Genomic DNA, 20,108 nt, shown 5'->3' with positions numbered 1-20,108 from the left:
TATGCAGATGATATGGATTAATTATAAAAGCCTCGAACAATACAGGGAAGTATAAAGAAGCAATAAGAATAACTCAAAATTTTACTAGCCAGAAGTAACTGTTACTGTAGCATGTCTTTATGTGCACACATGTGCAGGCTTATGTGCACACACATTCCTGTATATGCATGTACATGTACTTTCACCAAAATAGGAGTGCACTATACTACTGCTGTATTTCAAATCTGAGGTTAAGGAGAAACATTTATGGATCACTAAAAAAAAATGGAGAAGGAATTGGCAACCTACTCTGGTACTCTTGCCTAGAGAATCTTATCAGGAGCCTGGTGGGCTACAGTCTGTAGGGTTGCAAAGAGTTGGACCTGACTGAAACAACTTAGTACAAAAAATGAAAAAAAAAAACTGGCCTGCCTGCATTTTAATTTATATGTAAAGTGCTTTTTAAAGACTGATTTGGAAATAATGTATTTTAATCATGTATTATGCATTCGTAAAGAGGAAAATCCAACTGAAATTAATTGGATAGGCTCTCCTTGTGACCTCACATTCAGAGTCCAACCTTCCTGAACCATTTTTTGACTCAAGTGACCATGTTATGTCTTATTGAAGGGGTCACTGTCTGCCCTGTCAGGAAGATCAGTGAGCCAGCCACCAATGCCTGTGTTTCCGGTGCTGGTGCTTGGATGCTCTCCACCTTACCGACAAGGCTCAACAACCAAGATCCCTGTTTCTTCCTTGATTGATCATTGAATGGATTGTTTGATGGCAGTGTTGAGGGGTGATGGTTGTTTAGCTGTCTGGGTGACAAGTTACATGAGTCCAGGCAGTGACCCATATGTCAATCCTCCTGCCCAGCAGGCAGAAGTAAGATGCACCCATTCTAGAGAAATTAACATCTCACCTTGTGATCATTTTGTAACCTTTTTTCACTTCACAATAGGTTATGGACATGACTCTATGTCAACAAGTGTAGATTTGTATCTTTTTTTTTTAACTGTGATAAGAAAAATAACATAAAATTTGCCATGCAAACCATGTTTAAGTGTATAGTAGCGTTAAGTACATTCATGGTGTTATACAGCCATCACCACCATCCATCTCCAGAATTTCTTCATCTTCCCACACTGAAACTCTGTTCCCATTAAACACAAACTTCTCCCCACCTCCCCTTCAGCTCTGGTAGCCACCCTACATTCTGTCTCTCCAGGTGTGTCATACGAGTGGACTCATACTGATTTTTGATAATTAATAATTTGGCTGTGCATTTGTGCCCTGTAAGTGGGCTTTGAAATGGCCTTCCTGTCGCCTCACAAACTTGCCTGAAAAGTATGTTAACCACTGAACTTTGTTGGCTCCAACTTCCCATCCCCACACTTGATACCCTTGATCCTGATTTAATATGTGGCATTATGCTCTCTAAGGAAATTGGTTCTCTAAGTGTAATAAGACATCTTGCAATGAAAATCTCTCATGGAATCTTGAGTTACTGGATCCTTTGAGGCCACCTAATGCTTCTCCCTGAAGAATTCCTTCTCTGTGAATCATTAGACCGTGACCCCTCCAGGACAGGCTCTTCTGGCTGTCCTGCTTGGCAGTGTCCTTCCTCATCTCCAGGATCCCAGGGTTTGCTTCTGCTGCTGTCACTTTGCTGAAAGGGCCCTCTCTGAGTCACCCCAGATCCTACCTCTCCTTTTTTTTGGCTGCACCTTGTGGCTTCTGGGATCTTAGTTCCCCAATGAGGGATCAGATGTGCACCCTCAGCCATGAAAACGCAGAATCCTAACTTCTGGGTTGTCAGGAAATTTCCCTCAGTCCTTTCTTAACCGACCTCTTAGCAGCAAGTGACTCTGTCCTTTCTCTTTATAATATTATACATTTTTTTAACCTGTGAATTAAAGTACCTGCTAAGAGATGCTTGAAAAATGTGAACAGTCAAAAAGACTGATGGTGAAACAAACACCCAGGTCTGGGTTGGGGCAGTGCCAGCCTCCAGGAACCATCGGTCAGCCTTCCCACTACTCAGCCTGTCACTCCTCTCCTGACCTGATGGGAGCTGCTTCCCCACTTTTCTGTGTTTTACCACCTCTATGCATTCCTAAACCCTAAATTTTAGTTTTGGCTGTTTTTGAACTTAAATCATGCCATGTATTCTTTTTTGTTATTTTCCATTATAAACATTTGTATTCATCTTACACAGTACCGTGTTTCTGGTTTTATTACAGTAGTCACACATCAAGATTATCTCAGGTTTGAAATGAAGTTTTTAAGCTTTTTTTCCTGGCTGCACTGCATGGCATGTGGAATCTTAGTTCTTCTACTGGGGACTTGTGCCCTCTGCATTGGAAGGCAGAGTCTTAACCACTGGACTGACAGCAAAGTCCCAGTTTTTAAGATTTTAACTGTGCTCTTGTAAGACTCCGCTAAGTTTTTTTTTTTTTTTTTTTGATGCTTGATGTCTTGTGTTTGATTTCTGTATCTTTAGATAAAGAATTCAGAGTTGGCAGAAGCAGTTATTTTCACAGGAGCACCATATAGAACCTAGTATATATATTTCTGCATCTCCCAAAAGTGGGATTCAGCATGTGTGAAGTAATGTTGCTGGCTGTTGTATTTGAAAATACTGCTGCTCTTGGTCCTGATAGAAAGCACAATTCTCAGTCATGTGGTCATAGGGATTTCCCTCTGCCCACAGGGCTGCCCACACGATACCCTGCACTACTTCAGAGATTGCCTTACATCCCAGGGGTGCTATCCTAACTCACACAGGAACGATCTTCCTGGTGCAAGACTTCTTTCTTATTCTTGGCAATAGCTTGCAGTGCTCTGTCTATAAAAAAACTATGGTTTTGCAGAACAGATAAAATGCCACCATTTGTTTTATCGCTGTTTCAGAAAAAGGTCAAAGTCTTTAGTCCTGTCTGTTTCTTTGTCTTTGGCCACACTGCGAAGCATGCGGGATCTTAGGCCCTGACCAGGAATTGAACCCATGCCCTCTGCGTTGGGAGCATGGAATCTTAACCCCTGGACTGCCAAGAAAGTACCTGGTCCTGTTCCTGACCAGCACTGTTGCTCTCTCAGGATTTTCATGGCGATTCTGTGATGATTGCCTATTGTGTGATTTGGAGTTCTTATCTTTGTGTGTCCTCTGCTTCTGAGTTTCTGTCTGGTGTTCAGCCTGAAGAACATCCTCTGGCATTTATTGTGGTGGAGGCAGTGGGTAACAGGTGCCCTTGGGTCCTGTTAACTTGAGAATGTTTTCATTTTGCCCTTGTATTTGAAGGGTATTGTCTCCAGATGGAGAATTCTGAGTTGACAGATTTTTATTCCTGCCTCAGCACTTTAAAGATGTTGTTCCACTGTCTTCTGTTCTCCATTGATCTTTGGTTTTTAGCGGTGTGATGACAGTGTGCCCAGACATAGTTTTTTCTTTATTTATCCTATTTTGGTTTTGCTGAACTTCCTGGATTTGTTACTCTTATGTTTTTCATCAAATTTGAGGGTTTTGGCCATTCTTTCTTCAAATATTTTTCAGTTCTAGCCTTAGTCTCTTATGTGGAGGATCATTTGCTATTGCTCCAGAGGTTCCCTAAGGCTCTGTTCATTCTTTCAAATCTCTATCTGTAGATTGTAATCTCTATTAACCCATCTTTAATTGACTTTTTTTTGTTGTTTGGTTTTTGTCATTTCCTTTCTGATGATAAGCCCATCCAGTGAATTTTTTATTTCAGTTGTAGAATTTCCATTTGATTATATTTTATAATTTCTGTTTCTCTGCCAAAATTCCCTGTCTCAGATGACGCTAAGAGTTGAGCTCCATGTCTTGGCCCCAGACCTGAGTTTCCTCGTAAGAAAGCAAAATAACAAGAGGTATTTGTTTAACGAGGAGCAGTTTCTAAACTCACTAGGAATGTCTGATGTATATATGTGGTCAGAGTAGTGAGACTTAAATATTTTGGTATGTTATTTGCTGTGCTGTGTGACTTGTGAGGTTTTAGTTCCCCAACCCGGTATTGGACCCAGGTCCTTAACCCTGAAAGCTCAGAGTCCTGACCACTGGACCATCAGGGAATTCCCTTAAATATTTTATTAAATCTCTGTTGTTTGGGGCTTGTTTTAGGTCGCAAAGGAGTTTGGCTTCCAAAATAATGGCTTCTCAGTTTACATCAATAGAAACAAGACTGGAGAAATAACAGCGTCATCTAACAAATCCCTCAACCTGCTGAAGATCAAGTGAGTGCCCGAGGGGAGAAGATGGGGAGTGGGGAGGGCATGCTGGCACTAGTTACCCACCTGAAGTCACTAAGTTCTCCCGTTTCCTTCTGCTACTGTGATTACGGTCTTGAACGCGGACCAAAGTGCAGGTGACCGTGCTGCTTGCCAGGTGTTTGGCAGCTATGCCGAATCTACAGTTACTGTCGAGCCGATCTGTTTGACTTGCAGAATTCAGGGATATGCGTCACAGAGGAGGAGTTATAGTGTGTGTGCAGCTGCACGCTCAGCTGCTTCACTGCAGAGAAGGACCTTGAATGTAACTCTGTGTGTAGTTCTGCCTTGAGACCTGCTTGGTAGGTCTGTGTTGTATTTCTTGCTGGCAAGACCCCTGGAATGCCTTAGAATTGATGGGTAATGTCAGAAGAAGTTTCTTGGGTGCAGAGTCCTCTTCTGTTTTTTTAGTTTTATGGGAGCACAACCACGTCCATTCATTTATATGTTTTCATGCTGCAAGGGCAGGGCTGAGTGATTGTGACAGAGGCTGTCTGGTCTGCAAAGCCAAAAATATTTTACTGTCTGGCCCTTTATGGAAAAGCCTTGCTCACCCCTGTCTGAGCTGTGTGGGCACACCTGCTCATGGATTGGTGAGTAGAACCCTTCAGGTCTTCCGCTGTCCTTAGGTAGCGGGCAGGGAATTCTCCTATTTGGGCTACATTAGCCTGGCTGCTGTGACCACTGCTGAGGGTTGGGCTGGGCTTTGTTGGTACTCGGCTGTGTGCCTTTTACCAGTCAGAATAATAGGCCGTCTTGGCAATCTGTGTGGTCCATTTTAGATTCACAATTAGTATATCTTAGGGGGAAAAATGCAATTTTAACATGAATTTATTTGTTTTTCAACGGATACTTGTTTAGCACCTGCTCATTGCCTGCTGCTGTGATGATGTGAAGTCTTGTCTTGTGTATATTCATTTCCAGTGGTTGAGGGCTGACTTTCCTCCCAGCTTGCAAAGGGTTTCCGCATCTTGAGAATCACTTCTCGTGGGTGTTGCTTGGGTTTGGACTCACACCCACTACTCCTGGCTGTGTGCCTGAATAGTCACTCAGTCTCACTGGGCCCCTCCACCCTTGTCTGTTGGGGGGTGGGAGGCTTGTGCTTCCGCCACATGGTTGTCTGGTTCCTACACGGGATAAGCACTATGGAAGTGGCAGCTATGTGTCTCAGAACTATTCTGACAGCTGGATGCCAGGAAAGGGGGGCTGCAGAATGAAGTACCCTTTAGGCAAAGCTGTCCACCTGTGGTGTGGTCACACTTGGAGGGGGTGTCTTTCTGGGTGATCCTAGAGCGCCTCTTTTCAGTGATAATTGTGATGCTTGCTGAGCAGCATGAGAATCACGTCCTGTCCCTGCTCGAGAGTTACCTGACCATGTCTGTAAGAGTTGGTCACCCAGAGTTCCTTGCGGGTTTCACTCCACTGCCTTTGTTGCCATTTTCACAGTTCAATTGGCTGTTCAAATTCTCTTATTCATTTGTAGGTTCTTTTTTTCTCCCTCTGGCTGCTTTAAAGATCTTCTGTTGGTCTTGGGGTCCTGTGGTTTCTGTTTGATCTGTCCAGGTGTGGACTCGATGGTTTGTTTGTTGCTGTGTTACATCTACCTGATGTAAAATGTATTTTCTGTATCTGCAGGTGAGGTCTAGAGAATTCTTCCCCATTATCTCTTTAAATAATACCTCTCTTTCAGTCTCTATTATTTCAGTTGATTACATTTTTTACTTTTTCCTATTTGATTTCTTTCAGCCCTGGCTGTTAGCTCATATGCTCACAGGGGCTTCTTCCCGGCTCCTGCTCTGCTCTCACGCTGGCCCCCAGGCTTCCAGCGAAGACTCCTGGGTTCCTTGGGGTTCTGCCTTGGCCTGTAACACACCTGGTGCTTCCCTCTCAGGTCCTGAGGTGTCTGGAGTCTGTCTTGCCTGAGTGTATTTAGGGTTTGTGAGGATCCTGTTGCACTATTGCTGGCGTTGTCTAGCCTGTTCTAAGCAGGGGATTTGGGAAGAGCTGCTAAGTCTGTGGCCCCTCTGCCCACTCTTGGAGGCCCTGGTTATTGCAGATAGCCTCTTATTGCTCATAATTCTTCATTCCATTTCCAGCTGACATTTCCTTCATAAGTATATATTCTTTGTCTTGAATCCCACACCTGAAGTCTTTGGCTATCTAAATCTCTTGATTGTTTCCTGCCCTCTCTTGGTCCTGGTGGTTCGTTTCTCTTGAACATTTGGTGACCTTTTCTTGAGAGCTTATATTTGGCCAAACTTGGTCTTAGGGAGCCTGAAGGATCTGGGTTTGTTGGCTTTCCTACCGAAGGAAATGGCAACCCACTCCATTATCCTTGCCTGGAAAATCTCGTGGACAGAGTAGCCTGGAGGGCTGCAGTCCATGGGGTCGCAAAGAGCCTTACTTACTGAGAAGCATTTGTTTCTGTAAGCACAAGGGGGCGTTGTGGGCTCAGCCCTCAAGTTAATTTCTGTCTTTGGTTTCCTGAACCAGGTAGCATCCCTGACTGTACCCTGGATGCTTGCAAGAGCAGGCCTTTGGTTTCAGACTCTCGGACAGTTTTGCCTACAGTGTAGTGGATGGAGGCAGATGGGATTTCTCCTTGGTCTGTTTTGTCAGCTGGTAGGTTTTTTCCCAACTGTTGAGACATCTTTAGACATCTGGCTCTGTGTGGCATTTTGGGCTCAGCAACTCGCTTTGGGCAGGCAGGCTCAAGGCCTCACCTCTGTTGCCCAGAAAATGACTGTAAGCCAACTTCAAGGTTCCCATCACTATTCTTATTTGAGCTGCTCTGGGTTTTTGGACCCCTGAGAGTTCCCTTCTTTAGAGCTCCACAATGCCTTTTACAGTGTGTTTGTTAAAACTGATGGATAGTTGAGCCAAGTATCCTGAACCTGGAGGATGTTTAGGAATATCTCATTTGCTGTTAGACATCTTCAATTACAAGTTGGCAGTCTTATCACCCTAAATTGTGAGAGGAAAAAGAGGGCCAAGCGGACCCGTTGAAGAGCTGCAGCCCAGCCTCCCCATCCTGGCTGAGGCGCCTGTTCTCTTTGTTGGTTGGTTGGAGGCTGCAGGCTGTGCTTCCAGTCTTGCTTTCTGCACGTGCCTCTTGTTGAGAGCAAGGAAATACTTAACCCAGTGGTGGTGCTACAGCTTTTCCTCCCAGACGGGTTGGCTGATTGTCTCAGGACCTGCAGTGCTCCTGGGTGGGACTGTTCACTGGCCTCAGGCATGGGGTAGGTGGGCAGTCAGGCTCTGCCAAAGTCTGCAGTGGGTCTGATGGGGAAAGGACGCTGTTCATATTGAAAATGATCGAAAACCAAATATTGCCCTTTGCAGTGTGAATCATGGCAGCCTTTGTAGAAAGCCTTTTCATACTGTTCATGGGGTTCTCAAGGCAAGAATACTGAAGTGGTTTGCCATTCCCATCTCCAGTGGACCACGTTCTGTCAGACCTCTCCACCATGACCCGCCTGTCTTGGGTGGCCCCACAGGGCATGGCTTAATTTCATTGAGTTAGACAAGGCTGTGGTCCTAGTGTGATTAGATTGACTAGTTTTCTGTGATTATGGTTTCAATGTGTCTGCCCTCTGATACCCTCTTGTAACACCTACCGTCTTACTTGGGTTTCTCTTACCTTGGACGTGGGGTATCTCTTCATGGCTGCTCCAGTAAAGCTCCTTGGACGTGGGGTTGCTTCTCTCGGCCACCGCCCCTGACCTTGGGTGTGGGATAGCTCACGGAATGAAGCAGGGCAAAGGCTAGTAGAATTTTGCCAAGAGAACGCACTGGTCATAGCAAATACCCTCTTTCAACAACACAAGAGAAGACTCTACAAGTGGACATCACCAGATGGTCAACACCGAAATCAGATTGATTATATTCTTTGCAGCCAAAGATGGAGAAGCTCTATACAGTCAGCAAAAACAAGAAGCTGACTGTGGCTCAGATCATGAGCTCCTTATTACCAAATTCAGACTTAAATTGAAGAAAGTAGGGAAAACCACTAGACCATTCAGGTATGACCTAAATCAAGTCCCTTATGATTATACAGTGGAAGTGAGAAATAGATTTAAGGGACTAGATCTGATAGATAGAGTGCCTGATGAACTATGGACTGAGGTTCATGACATTGTACAGGAGACAGGGATCAAGACCATCCCCATGGAAAAGAAATGCAAAAAAGCAAAATGGCTGTCTCGGGAGGCCTTACAGATAGCTGTGAAAAGAAGAGAAGCGAAAAGCAAAGGAGAAAGGGAAAGATATAAGCATCTGAATGCAGAGTTCCAAAGAATAGCAAGAAGAGATAAGAAAGCCTTCCTCAGTGATCAATGCAAAGAGACAGAGGAAAACAACAGAATGGGAAGACTAGAGATCTCTTCAAGAAAATTAGAGATACCAAGGGAACATTTCATGCAAAGATGGGCTCGATAAAGGACAGAAATGGTATGGACCTAACAGAAACAGAAGATATTAAGAAGAGGTGGGAAGAATATACAGAAGAACTGTACAAAAAAGATCTTCACGACCAAGATAATCACGATGGTGTGATCACTCACCCAGAGCCAGACATCCTGGAATGTGAAGTCAAGTGGGCCTTAGAAAGCATCACTACAAACAAAGCTAGTGGAAGTGATGGAATTCCAGTTGAGCTGTTTCAAATCCTGAAAGATGATGCTGTGAAAGTGCTGCACTCAATATGCCAGCAAATTTGGACAACTCAGCAGTGGCTACAGGACTGGAAAAGGTCAGTTTTCATTCCAATCCCAAAGAAAGGCAATGCCAAAGAATGCTCAAACTACCGTACAGTTGCACTCATCTCACACGCTAGTAAAGTAATGCTCAAAATTCTCCAAGCCAGGCTTCAGCAATACATGAACCATGAACTTCCAGATGTTCAAGCTGGTTTTAGAAAAGGCAGAGGAACCAGAGATCAAATTGCCAACATCCACTGGATCATAAAAAAGGCAAGAGAGTTCCAGAAAAACATCTATTTCTTCTTTATTGACTATGCCCAAGCCTTTGACTGTGTGGATCACAATAAACTGTGGAAAATTCTGAAAGAGATGGGAATACCAGACCACCTGACCTGCCTCTTGAGAAAGCTATATGCAGGTCAGGAAGCAACAGTTAGAACTGGACATGGACCAACAGACTGGTTCCAAATAGGAAAAGGAGTACGTCAAGGCTGTATATTGTCACCCTGCTTATTTAACTTCTCTGCAGAGTACATCATGAGAAACGCTGGCCTGGAGGAAGCACAAGCTGGAATCAAGATTGCCAGAAGAAATATCAATAACCTCAGATATGCAGATGACACCACCCTTATGGCAGAAAGTGAAGAGGAACTAAAAAGCCTCTTGATGAAAGTGAGTGGAGAGTGAAAAAGTTGGCTTAAAGCTCAACATTCAGAAAACAAAGATCATGGCATCTGGTCCCATCACTTCATGGGAAATAGATGGGTAAACAGTGGGAACAGTGCCAGACTTTATTTTGGGGGGCTCCAAAATTACTGCAGATGGTAACTGCAGCCATGAAATTAAAAGACGCTTACTCCTTGGAAGGAAAGTTATGACCAACCTAGATAGCATATTCAAAAAGAAGAGATAGTACTTTGCCAACAAAGGTCCGTCTAGTCAAGGCTATAGTTTTTCCAGTGGTCATGTATGGATGCGAGAGTTGTGAAGAAAGCTGAGCGCCGAAGAATTGATGCTTTTGAACTGTGGTGTTGGAGAAGACTCTTGAGAGTCCCTTGGACTGCAAGGAGATCCAACCAGTCCATTCTGAAGGAGATCAGCCCTGGGATTTCTTTGGAAGGAATGATGCTAAAGCTGAAGCTCCAGTACTTTGGCCACCTCATGTGAAGAGTTGACTCATTGGAAAAGACTCTGATGCTGGGAGGGATTGGGGGCAGGAGGAAAAGGGGACGACAGAGGATGAGATGGCTGGATGGCATCACTGACTCAATGGGTGTGAGTCTGAGTGAGCTCCGGGAGATGGTGATGGACAGGGAGGCCTGGCGTGCTGCGATTCATGGGGTCGCAAAGAATCGGACACGACTGAGCTACTGAACTGAACTATTGTAAAAAGCAGTATGTCAGCAGCTTTAAGAACAAATAAAACTCCTAAAGTCTAATGTACCTTCTCTGGGAAATCTGCCCTGCGGCCGGGAGACTGCCATCTCTTGGTGGCATGGTGGTGGCAGGTCTCTCAAGAGCCTTGCCTGTCATGCGGGAGCAGCAAAGCGTACTGTGGGGTGGCTTCACCATGGAACATTGACTAGATGCAGACCATCTTTGGAGGGATTGTGTGGGAACAGCGAATGCAGAAAGTGTGTGTCTAATATCTCAGGGTTGTACATTAGTGACATGCATGTTATGGACACATGTGTGGATGTAAAGAGAGAAGTGAAAGGAAGATGCCCCAGGGAGGTAAATGAGGGAGCTAAAGAAAGGGCCAAGGAAGGAATGAGGGGAAGTGGGCGCCAAGCAGAGGAGGAGGACGAGGGTAGAGGCTGTGCTGCTCTAGTGTCTGCTGAGGTCGTGCTAAGGTCTTCTGTGTGGAACTAGGTGTGTCTGTGCCTGTGCAGCATAGATCCTGCAGTCTGGTTGTAAGGAAGTTATGTTTCAGTCCAGAGAGCCTGCTGCTGGCCTTGATAAGGTGAACAGGCACAGAGGAGACAGGAAAGGAGCACTCTGCTCTCTCAAAATTGGAAGCCTTGCTGTCTAGGCTGTTGAGGTGGTTGGTGTCGGCTGTTCGCAGGCATCAGAGGTTTTCACATGAGTTGATCTTCTGTGCAGCTCAGGTTGTGGAGAAAAGAAGACAGCCTCAACTTAACATTTGTTGTTTGAACAGGCATGGAGATCTGTTGTTCCTGTTTCCCTCGAACCTTGCGGGACCGTCATCTGAGATGGAGACGTCAGCCCCTCAGGGGTTGAAGGCCTGTGGTGCTCCCAACGTGGTGGAAGATGAGATTGACCAGTACCTCAGCAGGCAGGATGGGAAGATCTACAGGAGCCGCGATCCGCAGCTGTAAGTGCCCTCGGGGCCACAGGGTCAGTCAAGTGAAATGTCTGTAATGTGTCCTAATGAAGAAATGTAAGTTTCGAGTTTGACCATCTATTTTCAACTTACATCTCACTTAAGTTATAACTGTGACATTTTTCTCATTGTTTGAATCTCAAACTGTACTCCACATGTATTTTAAACGTTTTAAGTGGTGAAAACTGAGATTTGAAAGAAGGGAGGAGCCTTAAACCAAGTCCTCTCTGTGGTGTGCCCCTGAAATATCTGGATGCACGTGCAGAGTGGGCTTTAGCGAGTGTGACGAGATGGAGGCGGTGGGACCTCAGCACCTGCCGGCACAGGTCCTCATTCACATCGTCTGGTTTAATTCTCATGGAGGACGCTCAACCTCCCATACTCAGTGCGCTCTTTCCGTTCTTCTAGGAAATGTTTTATTTGCTAAATGTGCTGCTCCCTTCGGAATGTTCAGTTTTCATTGAGGATTGTATAAAGTGCTTATGCTTGTACACGTTTGCTTGTTTTAGATTTTTGGCTGCCCTTTTTAAGGAGACTAGGTAGAAACACCTGAGCTCACACTCTGGTGTAAAACCGAGCGAAAGTCGTCTCTGCAGTGGGGTGTGTAACTGCACCACTCTGCATGCATGGCGTTGAGACACTGGAATTCAGCGTGCTGCATTAGGGACTTGTATGTCTCCGATCAGAGGGCCCCAGAGAGTGCTGAGATGCAGTTGGCATGGAACCACTCTGTGGCTGTGGCCATCAGTTAGCTCTCCGCCCCCATTTGCATTCCTCCCAGGGACCCAGGGTTGGTCCCACCCTGATCAGTGTTTGTGAGGCCTCGTTAGAAATCTTTTGCAGAGTTCATGTGCCTCCATGTGCGTTACCTGGAAGAGCCTGCCTGTTGGGAGGTCCAGGCGGGTTTTGCTCTGAAATACAGAGTGAGGTACACCTGAGAGCTCGCCCCGTGTGGACAGGGCTGTGACTGCGCCCATCAGCAGCCTCACCACCCTCCCACACCCCCACTGTCCTACCCTGTGCAGACTGAAACCCACAGAGCCAAGTGATCCTTTCATCCTTTTTTCCAAAATGTGCATGCAGAGTGGGTGTTTTCCACACTTGAGCTATTTATGTACCATTTTCAGGGTTTTTGCCACAACCACATACCAACTTTCTTAGTCTTTACCTAACATTTTTATTTAAATTGACTTTAACTTCATTCACTTCTGTTTTTAGTTTGTGTCATTTTAAGCAGTTAATATCCATGGAATCACAGGTTTGATGCATAGGTCAATAGTTTTAATACACACCAAAATATTAAACTGTTAGAAGCTCTTCACCATGTACCATTTCAGATAATTTCATGTGGGTGGGGCAGCATTTCGTTAGGTATGATGTGCATTGTGAGTATCAGCGTGCAGGGAGGCGGAAGAGCACGTGCTGACGCTGAGTGTTTCTCTTCCCTGTGCTCTAGGTGCCGGCACGGGCCTCTGGGGAAGTGCGTGCACTGCGTTCCTCTCGAGGTGAGAGTCCACGCAGAGGGAGTTCCCAGGGCTGTTTCCACACCTCTGAGTCCCTGGGCTGGGTTGGAGTGGTTCAAAGAACTTATCTATTTATTGCCCTGGGCCTCGTATTCCCCCTAGTGCAGGCTGCACTGAGAGGATGAGCCTTTATTTATGGGAGTGACCTTCTGGGTGGATTATGAACAGCTGGAACAGGGTATTGCTGTGATAAAGGGGCAGCATTTACACTGGGTTCCCTGGACAATCCTTTTAAAACCTGACACAAAGCTGGGCCTGGCGGTTTTCGTGTTCATCATCGTTTTGATTTACTTTGCCCTGAATCTCACGTCTCAACTGATTTGTCCTGGTGAGATTGAGAGTTACCATAATAATGCTGACTTGTGACTGGTTAACACTGAATTTACGGCAGGAAGGCCAACCTGATTTTCTTCATGAGGCTCCTCTTGCTTCATCTTGTGGCTTTTTTTTGTGTGTGCAAAATTTACTTGATACTTACATCATTTTATATTTAATAGAGATTAATTTTAATCTTTTAAAGATAACTGGTACACAGAAAACTTGGTTCTGACCTAGAACAATATTGAGGACCCAGCACCAGTTCTCCCTTACTGCCCACCTGCCTCAGGGCTTGGCAGGTGGAGGCTTTGGCCGTGACCCCGGTCGCAGGTGCGTAACTCTGTTGACTGTGTGTTTTGGCAGCCGTTTGATGAGGACTACCTAAACCACCTGGAGCCTCCCGTGAAGCACATGTCCTTCCACGCCTACATCCGGAAGCTGACTGGAGGGGCTGACAAGTAAGCAGCTTGAATGTGGGGGTGGCACCCGCGTGGCTTTGGGGCACAGAAGTTAATTTTCTGTCACTTGCACACATTGCTTAAAGCCCCTTGGCATATGAGTGAGAAAAGTAAAGATAAGAGTCTGGGCATGCATTGTTTGAATTTGTGAATCTTATTCTGATTCTAGAAGAGGAAACAGGTGGGTGGAGACTCTGGTACCTGCTGTAGTCCTCAGTGCCCAGTGCATGGGCAGAGGCCAGGCTGGCGGTGGCCGCCGTGAAGGCCCAGGGGTACCTTGGCAACCTTTTCTCGGGTATGCGGTGTTCTGGCAGCTAGTTGTTTGCGAAAATGGATGAGATGAGGCATGACAGTGGCCAGTCCTGTGTCTGTGGAGTTTGAGCCCACCTTCCCTCTGCTTTTTGGAAAACCTGAACCACCTCCCCCCAATCCTCTTGGCTCCCCTGTTTCATAGCCCCTGTCAGCCTTTTGCCCTGCAGCCTGCCTCGTTAGCAGCTCAACTTCACAGCCATAGTAAGGCCGAGGTAGGGTGTTATCCCTGGCTTGGCCTCTGGTGCCTCAGCATTGCTGTCTGCAGGCTCGGCCAGGCGGGCAGTGGGGTGTAGGCGGGCAGCGGGGACGGCTGGCTCTTAGAGAGCAGCTGTGACAGTGGCAAGCTGAGAGCACTTTGATTTCTTCTGAATTACATCAAGTCCTTACCATGCAGCCCCATCCTGCTGATGTGTTCACCTCACCAAAAAGGAATGGACTTCTTACCGGGATTTTATGATTCCTGTCTGTGCAGCGAGAGGAGATGGTGGTTGAACCCAAGTCAGCAACATTTCATGAAGAATGTCATGTTCGCCTGCTTGTAGTTTTTCTCTGACAGCCTGCTGACATCCTGAAATGACTTTAAAAAAAACTTAGGCCAGGGGGAAAAAAATCTACCAGAAGCCTATTCTTGCTTTGTCCGTGGGGTAAGCTCTGAGGCTGTCTGGACCAGAGCACGAGTGTGCTGAGGTCTGCTGGCCTTTTGTCAGTCTAGGTCAAGGGCTTGCTCATCGCTGTCATTAACACGTAGCCTTGGTGGTAACCCTTGCTTCCAAGTGCCATCGTTTTTGTGATGCCACTGGCTTGTGGGGACAGTGCTGATCACTGGGCTGTTTGTGAACAGGAAAGCAACGGAGATTGCAGGCACTCGTGCAAGCTCACCCCAAGTCCACAGTGGGGCCCAGGACTTCCTCACTGACCAAAAGCAGAGTGGCGATACCTTTGTTATGTATCCTAATCACATTTTTTCTGTGGATAAGAATTTTGTACAGAAATCCTAAGTACTAGACTCATTACGTAAATATTTCTGTTAAGTCGATGAAATTTAAAGAGTTTCATTTTCTCTCAGAGGCATAGGGTAAATCTAGATATTCAGCAGTACTCTTGAAAATCTTCATAGATGTTCGTGATAGTGAAAACAAACTGTTTTTGTCAGAAATAGTTCTGAATCCTGTACAGTCTTAAGTATATAGGACAGAAGCTAGAACTCCATTAGAATAAATTTTAGCACATTTTCCCTGCTGTTGCTACCACGTGCTTAGCTCCTGAGAACTCTATTCAGGAAGTGTAAGGTATCTTACATTTTATTTCCAGCCTCCTGCTAAACTTTTCACCATTGTAATGTTTAATTAAGTTGCATTTTCTTGTTCAGGGGGAAATTTGTTGCCCTGGAGAACATCAGTTGCAAGATTAAATCAGGGTGTGAGGGACACCTTCCATGGCCTAACGGCATCTGTACTAAGTGCCAGCCAAGTGCCATCACGCTGAACAGACAGGTGAGATGTTGTCTGTGTCCATCTAGATGCAGAAAGCAGTATATTTGTGTTCATGGCTGAGGAAAGATCTCTAGTTCCTTCAAGCATAGAGGGGAGCCTTCAGTTTTCTGTCTTGTTGGCTTGTGTGGAGGCAAAATTTTCTTGGTGATTGTTTAAAATGCTCAGTGGTTGTGACTTTGTCTTTTAAGAAACTGTGGCTCTGGACGTTGGCTATGGCTCAACTATGAACAGAACTGTCCTGAGACCAGCTCAGGACATCTTTCCAAGCCAGGTTAAGAACGGAACTGGGCTCAGGAAGGAGCCTTGGCTCAAGAAGGAATTCAGGGAAAATTTTGTGTAGTTATTCTGGCCTTTTCCACTCTCATCGTCCAGCCCTCCAAGAATAGCTCACCTCATCTTTCCCTTGCCACTGCCAGCCTGTGTTTAGCTGCTTAGAATTCCATGATCTCCTGGACTGTCTGAGAACCTTTTTCCTTTTCTTTCTTTCCTTCCTTCCGTCACTCTAGTTCTCTTTTTTCTTTCTTTCTGTCTTAATTTCTTTTTGAAAACTTTTTTTGACTTAGAAAATGTGAAGACCTGCATTTTAGGTGAAATCCCATGTGGGATCGAACACTCACCCCTGCAGTGAAGTGCAGAGTCTTAACCAGTGGACTGCTAGGGACGCCCCCAGTGAGATAGATTTGAATTAATTTATTGAGGAATCCCGTCATTACCCCTTCTACCTGCTAAAATCTGAAGTAGTCTTAAGGGCAGAGCACATTTTTAAAGTCTGTGTGTTTAAAAAGCTAGGTAAAAGATACTTATGAACGGTTTGTGCTAAAAGAATTATTTTTTATCGAGTGTTTGAATGTAACCTATTGTTGTTAACTCTACAGAAATACAGACATGTGGACAACATCATGTTTGAGAATCATACAGTTGCTGACCGCTTCCTTGACTTCTGGAGGAAGACGGGGAACCAGCACTTCGGGTACTTGTATGGACGGTACACGGAGCACAAAGACATTCCTCTTGGTATCAGGGCTGAAGTAGCTGCAATTTATGAGCCTCCTCAGGTAGACGTGAACAGGATTTACAGCCTGTGGGTCTCTATTGCTTTATTTGACGGCTCTATGGGATGCCTTTTTCAGATTGCTTGTTGCTTTTCTTATTGCGTCATTTGCCACAGTCTGTAGACACTCAGACCCACTCAGAAAGAACATTTGGAGAGTAAGAGCATAGCCCCTAAGTATTTCAGTGTATGTTTCCAAAGAATAAGGACACGTTCTTCTATAACAAGAGCATTGAGCAATTTAAGTAAGTTGAGCTTTGATATAGATCTAATCTGCCATCTTATTCCACTTTTGTCAGTTCCCCCAAAAGTGTCACAAAGTTGCTCTCTTCGGATTCCCTGTCTCCTCTGCTCATGCCTACAATCACCTATCCTAGGAATTATGAAATTAGAGTCACAAAATTACTCTAGTTCTTTATCTTATGCCACACATGTAACTTAATAACAGTATCAAGATTACCACTGGTGTAGGACTGAAAACAGTTTAGAATTGTTTAGGTGGAAGGGTAAGGTCCCTAGGGTATATCCCACTAGGGACCAGCAGTTGGTTTCTGTGTTTAAAGTTGCCTGGAAGATCTTCTCTGTATGATTATGTCACCAACAGGTTATAACCAGCATTTATGTTCATTTGATTTTCAGTATTTAGGGATTGGTTTTATATATATGTATTTAAATTTGTTGTACAATTATGTAAAACTTCTATATGGTTGTGTGATATATATATGTAATATACTTATATTGTTTTATTATATATAATAAGTTTACTACAAAAGTGAAGACTGGAACTGTATTGCATCCTGGTTTATAATGTGTTGAGATTGTTAGGAGAGGGTCTTATTCCTGTAGGTTACTGTGATGCAAAAAACAAAAATGCAGTGCGTTGAGGCATGAACAGAGGAACAAATGGAACATAGTAAATGTTAGGCTGAATTAGGTGGTGGGTATATAGGTGTTCACTACTGATTCTTTAAACTTTGTTGTGTGCCTGAAATTTTTTATTTTAAAAAATGTTGGAAAAGAAATTTGCATGTTTGCAAAGTGAGATCTACAAACAGCGTCTTCCCCTTCATCTGATTTCCTCCTTCCCCTACAGGTATCCCTCACTTTAAACAATTTTTGGCTTAGATCTGTAAAGTTTGATTTTTTTTTTTTTTTTAAGTATAAGTGGGTACATAGATACTACTGTCTTCTCCTTTATCTCTGCTGGGCATCATGCCATACACATGTGTGTGGAGATGCTCCTGGTATCTCTACAGCAGCCACACACCTGCATAGGCCACAAGGCCTGCAGTTCCAGACCCTGGTTTATTAAAAAAAAAGTGAACCAGTCATTGCTGCTCACCAGTCAACAGGATACCCACTTCAGGTGCCCTTTTGTTGGCTTAGAGTGTGTTTATCTTCTCTGCTCTCTTATTCTACCTTGCCCGTGAAGCTAAGCACTGTCCCTGTAGAAGTTGTGTACAGGTTTTCCAAGGCTGTTTTTTCTGGGAATGAATGTTACTTTGTAACTCTAACCTTGCCTAATCTAGCCAAGTTTACTTGGAGTTAAACTATTATCCAAGGGAGTTTTGAAACTAACTTTAATTCCAAACAAAGGAACCTTAAGGTGTAGAGAGCCTTCTCTAGCCTTGTGCTGTGTTCTGGAGATCTTGCCATGACTGGTTCACTTTTTTTTTTAAATAAACCAGGGTCTGGAACTGCAGGCCTTGTGGCCTGTGCAGGTGTGTGGCTGCTGTAGAGATACCAGTTCTTCCCTGGGTGTATTTACACAGATTGTGTGTCGTCCACCCCCTTGACATTCTTGTTATTTCTTGAGAGCCACAGAGGAAGTGTTGGACCAGGCCTTCTGTGATGGTTCACTTGTAAGGAGATGGAAGATGGCAGTAGGTGCTCACCGAGACCCTGCTTGTCCAACCTTCAGGTGCTGAATGTGCTCTGTAGGCAGGATCTGCTTTTGGAAGCACATGATGTTCCAGTTCAGCTTTGAGGAGGGTCCTTTCATGAAGTATTTTAACAGTTCTGTTTAGAGTATGATTGAACAAAAAATGGAATCAGAAGCCTTTGGCATCGAAACTACTCACAGCATCATCAGAGCTCCCAAATTGGGGATCCTGGAGGTTGAAACATGTGACCTCTAATAACCTCCAGCTCATGAGAAGTTGAAGCTCATGATGCCACATGTCATGAAACAAAAATCCTTACGTTTGTTCTGAGTTTGTACTTTGAGCTGTGCTCTGGATGTAGTAATCATCTCCATATGGGTCATACCCAGCAACGTAAAGTTCTTTTGTTATTTTGCCAGGATTTGACTAATTTATAAGGATATACCCAATTAGCATAACTCAATTTGGAATTACCTTCACTTTCCTGTTTCATAGCTGTGTCTTCTGCTCAGTATGACACTTAACCTATGAGCTGCATTTTGGTGCAGATTAAAGATTTCAGCATGCTTTGTCTGCTGCAAGAAGTGGAGTCCTGTGGCCAGTGTAGGTTGCATGTGAGCCAGCCCAAGCCCCCCACTGCCCCAAGCTGAGTCAACAGGATACCCACTTCAGGTGCCCTTTTGTTGGCTTAGAGTGTGTTTATCTTCTGTGCTCTCTTATTCTGCCTTGCCCGTGAAGCTAAGCACTGTCCCTGTAGAAGTTGTATGCAGGTTGCTAGGCACTGTCCCTGTAGAAGTTGTATGCAGGTTTTCCAAGGCTGTTTTTTCTGGGAATGAATGTTACTTTGTAACTGTAACCTTGCCTAATCTAGCCAAGCTTACTTGGAGTTAAACTATTTATCCAGGCGAGTTTTGAAACTAACTTCTATTCCAAACAAAGGAATCTTAAGGTGTAGAGAGCCTTCTCAAGTCCTGAACAACCACACGTTTCATGTGGAGCTGCTAACGTGAACCAGCCTGAATATTGCCTCTTCCATGTTCTCTGAATCTTGATTAAAAGCAAAGCCAAGCCCTGGAAGGAAAGAGCCTGGAGGGCTTGGCTTGTGGATCTGATTGAATTTTTTGCTGCTGAAAATCTCCTGTTTGGCAAGGGAAATTGGTGCTCCTTTGTGACAGCCAACCAGAAATGGAGCAGAGCTGCTTGCTGCTTTTCTGAACTCCTCCTCTAAATCCACCTTCTCTTTAATACCCTCACAGATTGGTACACAGAATAGCTTGGAGCTTCTTGAAGACCCAAAGGCCGAGGTGGTTGATGAAATTGCTGGCAAACTTGGCCTCAGGAAGGTACTGAGACTATTTTTCCTTGAGGGAGGACCTGGGCTCTGTGTTGGGGACATCTAGGTGTGTCGCATGGGCAGGCCTGATCCAGGACTGAACCCCCAGCTGCTCAAGGTCAGATGCAGGCCCTGAATGTTTTGAAGCCTCGCTTGTATTTATTGGGTGCATAAAAAAGGATGCCAGTGTAGGGACTATTATATGTAAATCCACCAGACACACTTCTTGCGGATTGCCTCAAAGTGGGCCAGGAAAAGCAGCAGGAGCAAGACCCCTACTTCTGCTGCAGGGGACCTGACACCAGGCTCTATGACCCACCTGCCTGCTAAGGCGCATGCTTCTGGGTGTGAGCTCTCCCTTCATGTGTCTGTCTGCACTGATCATTTTCTCTCCCCTGCACTTGGAGATTCTGGTGGTTCCTCTTCAGTC

At 44.9% G+C, this 20,108-nt stretch overlaps 1 protein-coding gene across 1 annotated transcript in view; it reads left to right on the top strand.

Annotated features, from left to right (window-relative positions):
- The window catches only part of NPLOC4 (NPL4 homolog, ubiquitin recognition factor), a 52,073-nt gene that overhangs the window by 5,656 nt on the left and 26,309 nt on the right, over nt 1-20,108 (top strand). Inside the window, exons 3-9 of the mRNA XM_040244824.1 lie at nt 4,118-4,230; nt 11,122-11,298; nt 12,764-12,812; nt 13,512-13,606; nt 15,288-15,411; nt 16,287-16,466; nt 19,602-19,688. Coding sequence (XP_040100758.1) covers nt 4,118-4,230; nt 11,122-11,298; nt 12,764-12,812; nt 13,512-13,606; nt 15,288-15,411; nt 16,287-16,466; nt 19,602-19,688 — 825 coding nt within the window. The remainder of the gene's footprint in view (nt 1-4,117; nt 4,231-11,121; nt 11,299-12,763; nt 12,813-13,511; nt 13,607-15,287; nt 15,412-16,286; nt 16,467-19,601; nt 19,689-20,108) is intronic.

This window comes from Oryx dammah, unplaced genomic scaffold (genome assembly GCF_014754425.2).
Source record: "Oryx dammah isolate SB20612 unplaced genomic scaffold, SCBI_Odam_1.1 HiC_scaffold_8, whole genome shotgun sequence".
NCBI classification, from domain to species: Eukaryota; Metazoa; Chordata; class Mammalia; order Artiodactyla; family Bovidae; genus Oryx; species Oryx dammah.
The sequence above is the reverse complement of the archived record's forward strand: the minus strand, read 5'-3'. Positions and strand labels throughout refer to the sequence as shown.